We start from the raw sequence: 15,088 nt of genomic DNA, 5'->3' as shown, positions 1-15,088 counted from the left end.
CTAGACAGCACATTAAATTGGTATGCATAAATTGATTCCAGGGTAATTGAGAATTGTTAATCTTGCCATTTACCCATGCCTTAAATAGACCAGTAATGCTTCAGGGAGGATGTGCTACACAACACTGGTTTCCAGGAAAAGCTCAGCTGGATATATTTTAAACAAAGCCAAAACCCATGAAACTATTTCCTGGAAATCAGTACTAGCAAAGTCTGCACCTTTTCACCCTTTTGTGTTTCAACACCGAGTGAATATTAGGCTTTCTTAGAATCATTCATATCAATGCATGGCTCTAATAAATTAAAAGGATTTTACCTGCCATCAGAAACAGCTGTAATTCAAACCTGTTCAAAATTCTGCTCTGTTCTTTAAATTTGCAGTTTTCTAGTTATGATGCAGAGTAAGATTATACTACTAAGTGACAATTTAAGGAAGAACTTGCTTTACTAAAATAAACTGTCCTCCATAACATAGAAAAACTGAGTCTTTTCCTTGTGTTTGTTTTTAATACTATTTTGGACCTAAGTTTATATTATGCTTTTAAATGTAAACACCTTCAGAAACACACCACAGAAAATCCACATACTTCAATTCCGTGATTTTCAGAACAAGTTCATTCAGCCCTTTAAAAAATACTTCCTCGCACTACATAATTTTGTAATTTTTTACCTATGCAATTATTAATTATTTCAAAAAGGTAAGGTTAATCCTTTGGCTTGATACTTAAGAAAATCGTAACAACTTAGTTGGCTCTCAAGAATTTCAGTAATAAAAAATGTTAATTTCCATACAGGGGAAAGATTCCCACAAATCTGCCAGAAAGCACTCCAGTGTAATCACAGGGGTTCTCTGATTTGCACATATTAATAACAATAAAAAGGTAAGTTTTGAACTTTTTTTACACACTAATACCTGCATTCCCTTACCAAAAGGTGACTGGGCTGTCATCCAGCAGAGAGACTCAAATATTGGAGAAAAGAACTTCAAAACAAGTAATTGAGCACACATCTCTCCCTCCACCTCCTGCATCAAAATAACCCCTGGTTCCTACACCAGACATGCTACAACGTGCTCTCATCAATTCTTTTGCAAGCAAACAAAGCTTAAAGCAGCAAAGGGTGAGGATAAGTACTGTATGTTCCAGCCCTCACGTGACTGCTTTTCTATTTGTCTGATAGCAGAAGCAGCTATTACAATCTAAGTGCTAGACACTTGATCTGGGGAAGTACACTAGGCTGAGATTTCTCCAACACCAAAACTTCTTTAAACAGGATTTCCTATTTTTCATTCTTACGCAGTATTCACTGGCACTTCTTATTAGCTCCATCCACAGACATCCTATGTACAAAACAAAACCAGAATACGTGCATCTCCTCATGGGAGCTGTAACCAACACAGAAACTGAAAGAGTTTCAATTCTTTCAGGGTAAGATGCAATGCTGAGTAATTTATAAAAAAATTCAAGGCCACATTTCTTTTAGGACTAGGATAACCTTTTGCTAACAACCTCTGTGCTTCAAGGTCCTCTGTGGCAATCTCTACTGAGAGCCTAATATCAATAATGTGTTACTGAATTAGACTTACTGACTCCTTTTTTCACTCACTCAGAAGTCAGTTTTAGCAAAGCGTAAATTTTAACTCCTGTACTTTTAACCAATATGAAACACGTTTTACTCATTAAACTCCTGCAAAAATGCTTCTGTTTTGGAATTTCGTGCCCTACTATGAATCTGCTTAATTCTACCTCACAGTGTTCACAGAAAGAAGCTACTGTGAGGTCATTTTAGGCACTGGTCCTTAGCTACTGTAAAAAGACATGCACTTTATTCCAGTGCTGTCTCCAAAAAAAGGCTCCAAAGAAGCCTTCCCTTTTTTAGTTCCTTCCTGCCACCCTTGATTATTTGTTTGCCTTACTGAGATATCCTTTCTGCCCCCTGCTATTTTCTGATAGCCAACTGCTTGTGTGGCTGCACAGAGAACCAGAAACCAGCAACTGGAAAAGGAACTCCCTTAACATTTTATAAGCCACATTGGCTCTGCAAAGCAGTTGAGAAAAATAGTTTGAGAGAACCCAAATCAGCAAGAATAAGATCTTTGGAGACAGCTCACTGGTAGTCACACTCTTCTAAGAGGGCTCACATATGGAGTTAGGAAAAAAAACAACAACCTTGTGAACTTCGTGTTTCAGCAGTAGCTTCCTAAAAACAAGTAACTCCAGTGGGGAATAAAGATCCCTAAAAATAATTTACAAGTAGTGAAAAACAGAATTATCCATTCCAGGCTAACTGCTGAAGCAGGCAAGACCTTTCACCTAGTAACAGAAGCTTTTGTGAGTGGGTCGTAACATGAATTAATTCTTTCTAATCACTATCAGTGAGGCACGAGTCAGTACCTCAAATTACTCATCACCTAACCTACTTGTGTTCTGGACTCCAAAAGAATTTTAAATTTTATAGCTTGCGCTCTGGATCTGACCCACAAGTTTCTCTTTGCAACTGCTTCAGATAAAGAGAATTAATAACATTTCTAAATCAAAACTCAGTCACCAGATCAGCATCAGAAAGCCTCCCATTGGTGTGAAACTAAAACCAGAGCCTTTTTTTAAGTACTGATGCTGGAATATACAGTCTCTCTTTCCCAAACTCTTGTTTCTGCAGCTGTATGTTCATCTAACTGTTGATGCAGCTTTGCACTGAGACAGATGAGGAAACTATTCTGAGAAAAAACAACTCAAAAGAAACATTATTTTTTTTATAACACAGCACTACTTGTATAGCAATTGGGGCATCCAGAAGACAAGGAAAACAGCAGGAAACTTTGAACACCACTTCTCCCCAAAGAAACACTCAAGCCTCAGCCCATTTCCCATGAACATTATTTCCCAGTGGTTACCTTCTGTTCTTCCCTTTCTGTTGCATTTTGACACTTCTCAATCTTCCACTGCCGCATGAAATCTCGCAGGTATCCAAAGAGAGTGAGAACGCCATAGCCTACATAGGTCAGCACAGCAACCAGCATTGGGGTTTCTTCAAAAGCTTCATTGAAAGGCCTTTTGTATAATCCTCCATTGTGCACAATATGATTTATCTATAGTAAAAATTTAAAGAGAAGCAGTTGAGGTATTAATTGAAAAAAAGGCAGACATTTCAGGGCAGTCCCCAGCTCTGCATCCCCACCACTCAGCAAAAAACTGCTTCCAGCTAAGTTCGGCCATTACTGATAAACACTGCCAGCCTCTATATATGAAGTTGCCAAATTGCTGATATAACCCAAGTCACAGTTACCAATCTAGGGTAGTTTAATCTAACATCTCATTAAAACTATTTAGTTTGCAAAGCTACATACAGAGCATTGCTTACATCTAGGCAAACCAAAATGAAAAAAGTGTCTCCACCAAGAGAGCACAAGTAACAGAACAGCGACACGTCCCAGGGTTACTACAGAGAAAAACAAAATAGAAAGTAATAGTTTTATTGATCTAAACAATATATTCTCAGACTTGGAAGCCTGTATTAGTGTAACAAAACAATCATAATCCATGTATCTCTGTAGCTGTTAGCCTAAAGATGCTGACATAAACACTGTACTCATCCATGAGGCGGACATGACACCACAGACAAAAAAGTCATTGTATACAGTCTCAACACAGTATATATGTCAGCACATAGAACAAAGAATGGCTTTCTGCATAAAATCCACAGTAAAAGTCATCTTGCTACTTACATGTCATTTGAAGGTAGGAGATCTACCAGCTGCCTAGTGTATACAGCAGGTCTGTCTCAGGTACAATTACTAAAATATGCAATATTTGTGACCGTTACAGAAAGACTTCACAGCTACAGGGCAAATGCTCACCCAGTATTAACACTGGGGGGAAAATCATGGTTTTAACTAGACTACTTTTTTAAATTGTTAAGTTAAAGATCAGATCTCACAAATTAATGAATGAAAACATAGAAATCTAGCTATTAGGTGCAAATGGATATCTTGGCTAAGTGTTAGAATGGCTGCACGATAATAGAATAGCTACATATGAAAGAATATTCTATAAGACACAAATCCCCTTTGTGTGGCATCCAATATATATAAAAGTAAGAAATGTATTTCTTAAAATGTACTAATCAAAAATCCTCAACACCTAGGAAAGAGATAGAACCTAAATTCATCAAAAAAAGACAATGTCAAATAATTCCTGAGGGGTGTGGGCCAGCAGACAGAATAAAACCAGTTATTCACCTATGTCACTCATACTATCATATGGGAAAGTAAGGTAGAATCATACTAACCTCTACAACAGTTGATGAATCAATAAGGCACACATACTTGCTGGCATCACCAGACATTGAATAACCTGGAAAGTGATACCTGCTCATCTCAGGTGCTGGAGCAAGTCTGTATTTTATGTCTGTCACTAATATCATGAAAGTAATTTTTCAGAAGCAAGGGGCTGTTCTTAGCAATGCAATTATGCTATAGCAGCACAGTCACCAAGTACAAACCACAACAGCACTTCCCTCCTGACAGTCATTTCTACCTCTTCCCTTCCTCTGACATGGTTTTAAGCAAAGCAAATCCTTGATGTGGACACAGTAGTTGTGGGGGCTTACTAATAGGTGGATGTATGGAAACAAAATAGCAAAGACAGAGTAGGAACTTCTCTTTTAGCAGCAGCACTTAGAGACAGATGCAGGTAACTAGATTGCAGTGCTTTGAGGCCAGGTTTAATACTGAAGTATTATTTTAAAAACACACTGCATACAGCAGTGGCTTAAGGCAGAAAATTACCATGGCTTTGGCACAAGTGTAGGAACGCTTGCTTACCACGCTGCAGCTCAAGCGCTGGCACTTTAAGGCTTTAGTGCAAGCCAAAGGTTCACACACCAATCTCTTCATGAACACACCTGCCAAAGAACCTATCCCTGCCCCACTCACTCCTACTCTGAGCCACCTGCACCAGCCTCCAGCTAGTACAACTAAAGCAACTAAATCTGATTATCAGCATAGCATTCCTTCAACACCGAACTGATCCATGTTGGAAATATAATTGTCTGCACAAGGTTATTCATTAGACCTTAACAGTCTTTACAGCACTGCTCCACAAAGTCATTCGATAGAGCTCAGCAAACAAGAGGCAGCAGCTTTTGGAGAGAGAGCAGGGGCAGCAGCACCATGACAATCACTGAATCAGTGAGCCAACAATGCAAAGGAAAAACTGTGAGAGCCACCTACCTCCTCTCTATTACTCTCAGAATTGCTTAACTGTATCACTATGGCTCCTGTACACAAAACTATTGAATTTTGTTGCATCCAGGTAGAAGGAAGACCACACACTGCAGCTCCAACCAGCACAGTTTCACAGCTTGGGGAATTACAAGTAGAAGTTTGCATGCTCACATTGTCAGCTCAGGCTGTGAAGAGCAGCTGTTCAGGAGCAGGCACGTTACACACCTGGCACCTGTGCCTGCCCACCAGCAGCTGATTTCTGGATAAGCAGACAGAAAACTGGCAGTGACTGCTTTGCAAATGACCTAGTATTGAATAATTAGAGATCACATCAAAGCTTCTAATGTTTTTCCCAAGTAACTGGAAGTTCATCTGGAAGAGATGAGAAAAGACTACATTCTAAGATAATGGATCTGAGGTTACCAAGCACCAAAAAGTAGTTACTGAAAAAATACCCAACAACTAAGAGACACAAATCTATATGCAAACTTAATCAAAATAAAAACATACCAATTTTTCCAGGTCTCTGGAGGTGCCTGTGCTTGTAACAAATGCTAAAACTAAAACAAACTATTCAATATGGTCAATCCCAACATTTCACTAAGAAAGGCTTTTTAGGAATACCAGTATTGATCCAACCCATACTCCAATCAATTTCACCTCTCATTTTTCTTCCACTAGTATTAATACATACTTAAATTTGCGTGTCAGCTATGATATCAGCTGAGCAGCTTGTGCTATCCTAGCTGAATCAAAAAAATTAAAGACTGAATGCAATTCCACAAACTCTTCATGAAGCATATGACCGTAAAAAATCTCTAGAATTTGACTACAGAAGAGACATTTGTAGTCACATTAAATACAAGCCTATTTGTTTTGCAAGCATGTAAACCTCCAAATGAAGGCTTACATGCTGCAAGCTCCAAAGCTGCTGCAAAAGAACAGCAATTTCAGTTCCAGAGACCAAGAAAGAAGGTGGCTACAGTTCAGTGCCTAATTTCCTTTCATCAGGAAGAGAAAAAAGGTGTGGAAGATTAAGACTTTTATGATTTCAACATGCTTTATGATCATAAAGTGAGCCATGACCTTTGAAGTAGAATACACAGCATATCCAAGCACGAAGAACAGTCAGAGTTCACTTAAACACATGAATCAAAAAAATGATGTGTATGCTCACCTACAACTCACTTTCCCGTACTGTGCAGAGTACCTGTATGCAGAAGAGCACCATCACATTAAGGAACTCAGCTGCACGAGAATCAGAGAGCACAACTCAGCCTACAGAAGGCAGCAAAGAACCAGCCACAGGTAATGCCCGTGTTGGGCCAAACTCTTGGCAAAACAAAGCACATGAAACAGTATTGTAGCAGTTATTGAGCTGCAGCAGCATCACACGGCTACTGCTAGAAAGGACTACACTGGTCTAAGCAGAACACATGAGAGTCTGATGATAATCACAGAATTGACTGAATTAGACCCACAAGGACCATCGAGTCCAACTCCTGGCCCTGCACAGCACAACTCCAAGAGTCACACCACCTATTTGAGGGAGCTCTCCAAGAGCTCCTTGAACTCTGCCAGGCTTGGTGCTGTGACCACTTCCCTGGGTCACTGTTCCCAGGTAAAGAACATTTTCCTAATATCCCACCTAAACCTGCCCCAGAACACCTTCATGCCCTTCCTCTGGGTCCTGTCACTGATGACTAGAATGAAGAGATCAGTGCCTGCCCCTCCTCTTCTCCTGTTGAGCATGTTGTAACTGCAATGAGGTGTGCCCTCAGCCTCCACTTCTCCAGGCTGAACAGACCAAGTGATCTCAGTGACTCTTCACAAAGTTTTCCTTCTAGATCCTTTCACCATCTCTGTAGCCCTCCTTTGGACACTCTGTATCCTTTGTGGGGGAGAAGACAAAAGACGTGCACAAACACAGGAACATTTGCAGATGCTACTGTAGACAACACACAGGATTCACCAAGGACTCTGGGTACACACCTTGCATGGCAGGCTTGTACTTTAGGGAGAGAAGGTGCTACAAGTGCAATACATGCTGCACAAGTACGAGAGCAGTACAGGGTAATTGCTTATTGCTGCTACCCCAGGAAAGGACCAGCACCCTGTATTAGAGAGGCCACTTCATTTCATGCTGACAGGAAGAACAACTTCACATGAACCTGGCAGACTTAATGTAAACACATTAAAAAGATTATTTATGCTGGAACACAACTTTGCTAAATTCTTATTAAAATTTAGTAGCTTCTCACTGCCACATACCACACATACTGCAGAAATTTTACTAACAGGTTTGCTGCTTCTATTTTTAGAAACACACTGTGAAAGACCACATCCATGAGTGTGCCTCTGTATGCAAAAGTGGCCACATTCATCACAAAGGATTGAGGAAATCAGCACTACAGAAATCACAGCAGTGAGAATTCCATGAAAGGAGCTGCTCTAAAATGTTAGATACCCTATGGTAATTTTACTGTTACCTCTAGCCCTTTTCCTTACACTGCTTTGCTTAGACCTTCAATCTCAGATTGTTGCAGAGGTAAAAAGACAAAGTGTTTACTGCCAAAGTTAGAATTAACTGGTTTGAATCACACTTTAAGCTTTTAAAAAAAAAACCACAGGAGATAAACTTGTTTTATAAAACAGACTTTAAGAGTATATTTTTAATTAAAGATTTGTTCTTCTTGACAGCTATTATCAAATATTTTTATTTACAGTTAGTCACTACAAATTTGATAGTCCTTGTTTAAGATGAACTTACCACATCCACAAAAACGGTGTAAATCTTCATAACATTTAAAAGTTGTTTGGGCTTGGGTTCTCCCCTGCCCTCCATTAGCAAGTAAAGGATGCAGTAAAACTTGGTGCTTTTTGCTAACTACATATTGGTGACAATTTGATTTCTACTGAGAATATACTATTTTTCTTTTTTTTTTTTAATCTAAGAAAATATTTAATTTTTAAAATTTTTCAAATTAGAAGAATTTTTAAATTCTTTACCTTAAATTACGTTGAACCTCACATGTAATTTTATCTATTATGTTTAGCAGATTTCAAGCACACAGAATACTAAATATGATTTACAATAAAGATTTCCAAAGACAGACCAGGTCTGCAGTGCTCCCCCAACAAGTCAATCTCCAGGCTCTCAGATACCTCTGAAAGCATTTCCTGACATATTCTAGAATCTGCTCTCATTTTTATGGACATTAAACCCCATTACTTCCTAAACTTTTCAACCTTAAGTATTCTTCAAAACTATACTTTTGAATTAAAACCAGTTCTTTTTCTAGGATTCATTTCTTAATGATGGCAAGACAAAAAACTGGAAACCTCACTGAAGATGGGCCAATGGTTTACATTCCACCTAGTGAAACTGAAGTCAATAGATAAATAAAGCTTTTGTCCCCCCAACAAAGTGAACACATGAAATTTAGAAAAAAAATGGTTTTGTTGAACAATTAAGACAGAAAAATACAACATATCACTCAAGTAAGTATAGTAAAAATAAATTAACTTGTATACATCTATAACAATTTCTGAAGGGCATTTAAGGCTTATCACCAGCTGAATTTGAACTGGCAGTCCAAATACAATCAACAGATTTTAACATTTCAACCAAACTAACTTTTCAGTGGCACATATTGAAATCTAAGAGAAGCCCATAATATCAGCAGCTATCACAGGCATTTGTTTTCATACCAGCACAGACACACAGATTCTCAACAAGCACAACACTGGCACTACACCTACTAATTTAATATGATGACCTCAAATATTCATTTAGCCAGGGAAAATGCTGAGTAGCTGTTCCTTCCACAAAGGCTTACAGTCTTTTATAACTGAATTTGGTAGCAGAAAAAGATGGTTGTGCACAGGTACACTTTTTCAAAAATAGAGTTTTGTCAATGAAAATATGTGAACAAGGTTGCAGTCTTTTCTAGATCACACAACTTTCTTCTCACTTCACTTTTACGTTACTGACACAATAAATACAGTCAATGATCAAACCAGGCAAGAGTTGGAAAGCAGTAATTCCTTTGCTGAGGTCTGATGTAGGCCTCAGAGTACCTGCTATAAGCCCTAAGGCACACCTCTCCACAGGGGTTTGGGTACTAATGCTCATGTCCAAACCTGGACAAACTCCCCTGCAGTCCATGAGCTCCCCTCTGTAAGGCTGCAAGGGACCTCCACTGTGTCCAAGCCCCAGCTCAAAGCAGGGCTAATTACAGCAGGCTGCCAAGGACCACGTCCAACCATCTGGAACTTCTTGAACTCCTTCATGGATGGAGATTCCACAACCTCTTTGGGCAACTTCTTTCAGTACTTTACCACCCTTGTGCGCAAAATTATTTTCCTTATGTGCAATCAAAATTTCCTATTCCTCCAAATGACATGTGTTGCTTCTCCTACTATTGCCACATGCTTCCAAGAGTCTGGCCCCATTTCCTCTATATCCTGCACCCAGCTAGTTAAGCCTTCTCTCTTCCTAAGGTAGAGCAAACCCAGCTCTCACAGCCTCTCCATTTCTTGGGGACCCTCCACTGGATTCACAGATTGATGTGGTTATGTCAGGATCTTTCTGACAAGCTCAAAACTGGATACCATTTGCAAGATGCCATCTCCCAAATGCTGAGTAAGGGGCAACAACCACTTCTTCAAGAAGTTGTTAATGAGATTTAGATTCTCAGGATCTTTTTTTTTTTTCCGTCAGAAATACCTAAATTTTAAATTTGTACACAGATGTGAAAAACCTCACAATTCTGGACTCCAATTCCTTTTTACACCAGTGGATAGGGTAGTTGTTTATCTTATCCTAACTTTCATCTGAAATATGATTCACGTCACTAAACCACTTATAGCAAGAAGAACTTGCAGTATCTGCTGCAGTCATCTTAAGTGTGCTCTCCAAAAGAAACTACACTAACCTGAATTCCAGCAAAAGCATCTTAGAAGTCAGGATGAAGCCATTGTTCCCCTGCATCCTGCAACAGTCCCACAAGATGAACCTTTAGCAGTTTGTGCAATTTAAGAAGAGCAAGCACAAATCACAAGACTACACAAACTGTTTCCTGTATATCCACACCAAAACTTCCAGGAAAGAAATATCTATGCTGGCCATTTTAATAGCTGCTAGAATTCAGGACTTGTCTTAAAGGAATGCAAATCCCACAGTCCTCCCACTTTTATCAACCAAACTATTCCTTGTCTTCCTGAGGAAGCAGTACAAGACATTGTTTACAAAGGCATGTATGTTATCTGGAGGTTGCTATAGAATGGTGTTTGAAAACCTTCTAGAAACACCAGGGAAATTAAAATTTGTTTCTATAACTCCAGCTCCTATCTAACACACTCAGAGATACTGCACACAGCAGAAATTAAGAACTTGATATCTAAAACCTATATTCCAATTTTTTTTTTTAGGTTGAGACTACTTCTTCTTCAACTTCTAGAAGCATAACAGAACCATTCTAACGTGAGAAGCTCAGTTAAGGAGTAAAAAAAACATCACATTACTAAGAATTTGGTAACAATAATAGGTGGATTCAAATAAATTATCTTGGAAAATAAGGGCATCTGCTCCCATTAAAGATGTCCCAATCTCCCTACTCCAAGCAAGAAAAATCTTTTCAGATGCAGCATTGGAAAACCATTAGTCATTTGCAAAACATTCCAATGGAGAAGTACGTACCAGTTTAAAATTGCACTGCAGAAAGAAAAAGCAATTTCCCCCCATTATTCCCACAAGTGTCTTGATAGCTCCTAAACACCATTTTTGTATTGAACTCAACACTCTCCCCAAAACAGCAGAAGGGCATAGAAAGCAGCATCATGCACAACTTGAAGAGGTAACTTCACATCTCTCTTACTACGATCTGTTCTCTTTCTCCTATCTATGTTCAGCTCCTCACATCATGACAATACCCTTTGAGATGTCAAGCTTTTATCTTACATACTGCAGTATTACACCAGAGTTCTCAATCAATTTTAAGTCCATCCATAAATTACTATACTTTCTAACCATTAACTCCCTTAACCGTATAGTCAGAAAAAAAGTCACTTTTCTCCAACATTACACAATTTTAAATTTCTATATGGTTCTTCAACCATTAAGGTGTTTTTTAAGTAATTAAGGTGTTCATAATGAGATTGAAATTCAGTGAATGCAACAATCTCTAAACAGATCACCTTCAAGCAGGAGCCAAGTAATTTGAACACAAGATATCTCAGGAAAGCCAGGAGCTGTTATTTATCTTAGTACCTCAGCAGAATATTTTTACTATGCTCGAACCCTAACTTCAAATGGTCACTTTCCCAGTCACTGATGATATTTCATTAATCTCCAAGGTAGCCAGAGTCTGTTACTGCACAGTTTTAGTAGGCAGCAAGTTTCTCCTCTCCTCTTGCCAAAGCGGTTTAGCAGTTCCGAAGGAGACAAACACAACCTCTTTGAAAATTAAGTAAACAATTTCACCCTCTTCTGTGCATGCTGGAGTAAAGAAGCTACTCTGTGTCAAACACCACCCTTAGAGAAGGAAGTATCATAGGGAAACATCTGAATTTAAGCTTTATTTTTTTTAGGATAAAAACCCCCAAACAACATAAACAAACAAATCAATAATTAAAAAACCTTCCAACTTACATAGATAACCTGAGCAGAAACACCCTAGGTAGAAGAGGACTCCTTTTTTTCACACAGTTCAAAGTGGGTAAAGCTTTGCTGCACTATCAAGCCCTACTGGGGGACATGGTAATGCACTACCCTCAGGCTCTAAACTCTCCCCTCAGAAGCTCCATGGTTTTCCAGATAAATTGTCAATGACTGCAACATTTCTTTAAACTGATGGTTTTCCTTTCCCCACCTCTTCCCATCATTTCATCTAGATCTCATTTTACCTATTATTTCTTGCACAAAACCCTTGAAAGGCCTTCTTGAAAAGTTATTTTCCTCATCCTTACTTTTCTGTTTGTTTTTTTTTTTTTCCTACTAAGTAACAATCACATTCTTTTGTGTAAGCTGCCTTGTTTTTGGTACTTGCTTACAGTTGCAGATTTTCAAGTACTCTGTGTGGTAAGTATGTAATATATACAAACACAGCAAATATATCCAATACAAAGTGAGCATTCACATGTTTCCCTTCTTCTGTAGAAATGCCCAAAAAACAAAACTGAAAAGGCAAAAGACCAACCAAGTAGCCAGTGATATCAGAATCTCTGATATATCAGCAAACACATCTTTTGGCAGCTTACCACCACGGATGCTATCTAAGAAAGATGGACATAATTAGCTCCCCTAAGCAATTGCTTCTTCCAGTCCAGTTCTAACATGCAGACTCTCACTTTGAAAGTTAGCATAAAGCTAGCTCACATAACATTATGGAGAAAAAATGTAATACTCCTAATTATAAATCTGTTTGACCAGCAAGCAGCTGCCAGAAAGATATCAAACTTTCCTACACTCTTATAACTCACACTGCTGCTACACTCTGGATTTTTGGTCAGATTTCTCATGACCACTTCTCCAGTGAACCCTGACCCACTTTAGAAATAGTTATCTCAAATGCCTCAGGTCTCCAAAACATATCTGAGCATATTATCATGTGCAAGCTACTAAGTGAACAGAACATCTCATAAACCAGCAAGGCTTTTAAAGCTTCCTCAGTTTGAAGTCTAAGTTTTTTTCCCATTCACATGCTGCATCACCCATGTTTTCCAGATGCACAGGTAAACAAAGCCCTTGAAGAAAATGCCTCCCTACCTCACTTTATGTTCCTCTGAAGTAGAAGAATATAACTGTATTCAGACGTTCTTCTTTAGAAAGCACAGGGTGGGGAAAAACTCTCACAGAACAACACTTTCCAGCACCACACTTTGTCTTATTACAAAGATTTACATGTAAGATTTTATAGCCAGCAGCCAGCAGGGCTGGGTGTTTGCAAGGCAAGACTAGCAAAGCCACAGCTCCCCAAACCAGCACAAGCTGACACTGCTGCCAGTTGAAGGTCCTGTACCTCCCTCCATTTGTTCACTTCCAGTATTGGGCTGTATCTCTCAAGGGCCAGGCCACGACTGTGAGCATCCATCCACCCAAAGAAACACCGCAAGTATCCTCAGTTAAAGATAGCTCAGGGGAAAAAAAGTCTCGTTTTACCCTGCATCAGTTCTCAATCCAGCTCACACAGTGAGTGCACAAGCCTACACTGAGAAAACAGAAGGGACAGCAGAGGACTGAAAAACAGAAGCAGCAGGAGAGATGATGACAGAGGAAGGCTTTTCTCCAGCAGCTTGAGGTGTTCAAGGAAACACAACCTTCTGCTGGGGCTGAATTCATGACAACCTTTTAAGCTCTTCACACTGTAACACAAAACTTGAGTGTTTCGCACAGAAACAACTCAAGTCTGCAAGCACAAACACACACTTGCATGGCAGGCTGTGGTACAGCCGGATGGGAAGCGCTGCACCAGCCCCCAGCCCTGCTCTAGGGGAAGTGCCTGCTCAGGGCTACCTGTGCCCACAGCCCCCACGTCGCACCTGGAACAGCGAAACAGGGCGAAGGACTGCTGAAACTTTCTCTTCTAAACCACACACCTACTGCGCTACAGCGAGGTTTAAGTTCAAAGCTCTGGCACCGGTAAAAGTGAAGTTACAGCCGTGACCCGAGGGACAGTCACTTCCCACGCCGCCACCAGTGCGGTGAGCGAGCATCCCCCGGGCGCTGCCCTCCCTCCCCAGGCGAGGGCTGACGACACAAACCGCTGGGCTCTGCCGACACCCCTCACAGCCACACCGCGGTGCCTCCCGGGGCCCCGCCGCCGCGCCCCCCGCCCGCCCCAGCGCCTCCCGTGCCCCGCGCTCACCTGGGTGCCGGGCGGGCCGCGCACGAAGCCGTTGCGGAGCGCGCCGTGGGCGCCGCAGCCGTTGGCGCGGGGCCGCTCGGGCCGCTCCATCGCGCCGGCCCCGCCGCGCCCGCTCCGCCGCCCCCGCCCGGCCGGGCCGCGCCGCACCGGAAGCGCGGCCCGCGCTGCCCCAATCGGCGGCGCGCGCGTCACGCGAGGGGACGGGCCCCGCCTGGCAGCGCCGACGCGCGTGCGAGGCGGGCGGCCGGGGCCCAATGGGAGGCCCCGCGGCACCCGGGTGGGAGGGGAGCACGGAGAAGGGAGGGGCTCCCCCAATGGCGAAGCGGAACACCGGTGGGGAGGCGGAGACAGGGGTGTGAGCATTGCCCAATCACTTGGCAGGGATAGGACGGGGCGCCAAGGGGAGGGGAATAGCTAGCCAATCACAGCGCGAGCCCGAGGGAGGGACGAGAGAGAGAAGCAGGGTCCGTCCAATGGCGGAGGGAGGAGTGGGGCGGGGCTGAGGCGGCAGCCAATGGGCGCGCGCGGGTGCGGACCGGGAAGGGGCGCGGGGCACATGCCGCTGGTGGGGCGGCGGGGAGCTGCCCTCCTCGTTCCGCTCCAGAGCGCCCATGAGCGCGGTCCCGGGGGCCGGGGGCTAGGGCGGTGCGGGTTGGTTCTGCTGTCACCGTCACCATCCCCGCCGGGAAACCGGCAGCGCTGGCTCGGGCACGCTGGTGGCTGGAGCGGGGAGAGGCCGCGGTGGGTGAGGCCGCGGTGGGTGAGGCCGCGGGCAGCCCCTCGCTGGTTTGTGCTGAGGGAGCTGATGAACGAAGCGGTTCCTCCGACACCTGTAGGGCTGCCCAGGATGCCTTGGGCTGCGTCCTCATGGAACCACCCGACGGACAGCCCCGGGTGAGAGCTCCAGAGAGCGTTTGGGGGATCAGACGTAGTTACTGTAACGCCTTTGCCGCGGCTGGTGCCTTGGCTGGACACCGAGGGCCCTTGCGGGGCACCCT

The 15,088-nt window shown here is 42.3% G+C and overlaps 1 protein-coding gene across 1 annotated transcript in view; it reads right to left on the bottom strand.

The window, feature by feature from the left end:
- Positions 1-14,180, bottom strand: part of SPTLC2 (serine palmitoyltransferase long chain base subunit 2) — a 78,036-nt gene extending 63,856 nt beyond the window's left edge. The window contains exons 1-2 of the mRNA XM_063160208.1: positions 14,091-14,180; positions 2,893-3,087 (exon numbers count right to left, since the gene is read on the bottom strand). Of these exons, the coding sequence (XP_063016278.1) occupies positions 2,893-3,087; positions 14,091-14,180 (285 nt within the window). The remainder of the gene's footprint in view (positions 1-2,892; positions 3,088-14,090) is intronic.
- Between the last annotated feature and the right edge of the window lie 908 nt (positions 14,181-15,088).

This window comes from Melospiza melodia, chromosome 6 (assembly GCF_035770615.1).
Source record: "Melospiza melodia melodia isolate bMelMel2 chromosome 6, bMelMel2.pri, whole genome shotgun sequence".
Lineage (NCBI taxonomy): Eukaryota > Metazoa > Chordata > Aves > Passeriformes > Passerellidae > Melospiza > Melospiza melodia.
The sequence above is the reverse complement of the archived record's forward strand: the minus strand, read 5'-3'. Positions and strand labels throughout refer to the sequence as shown.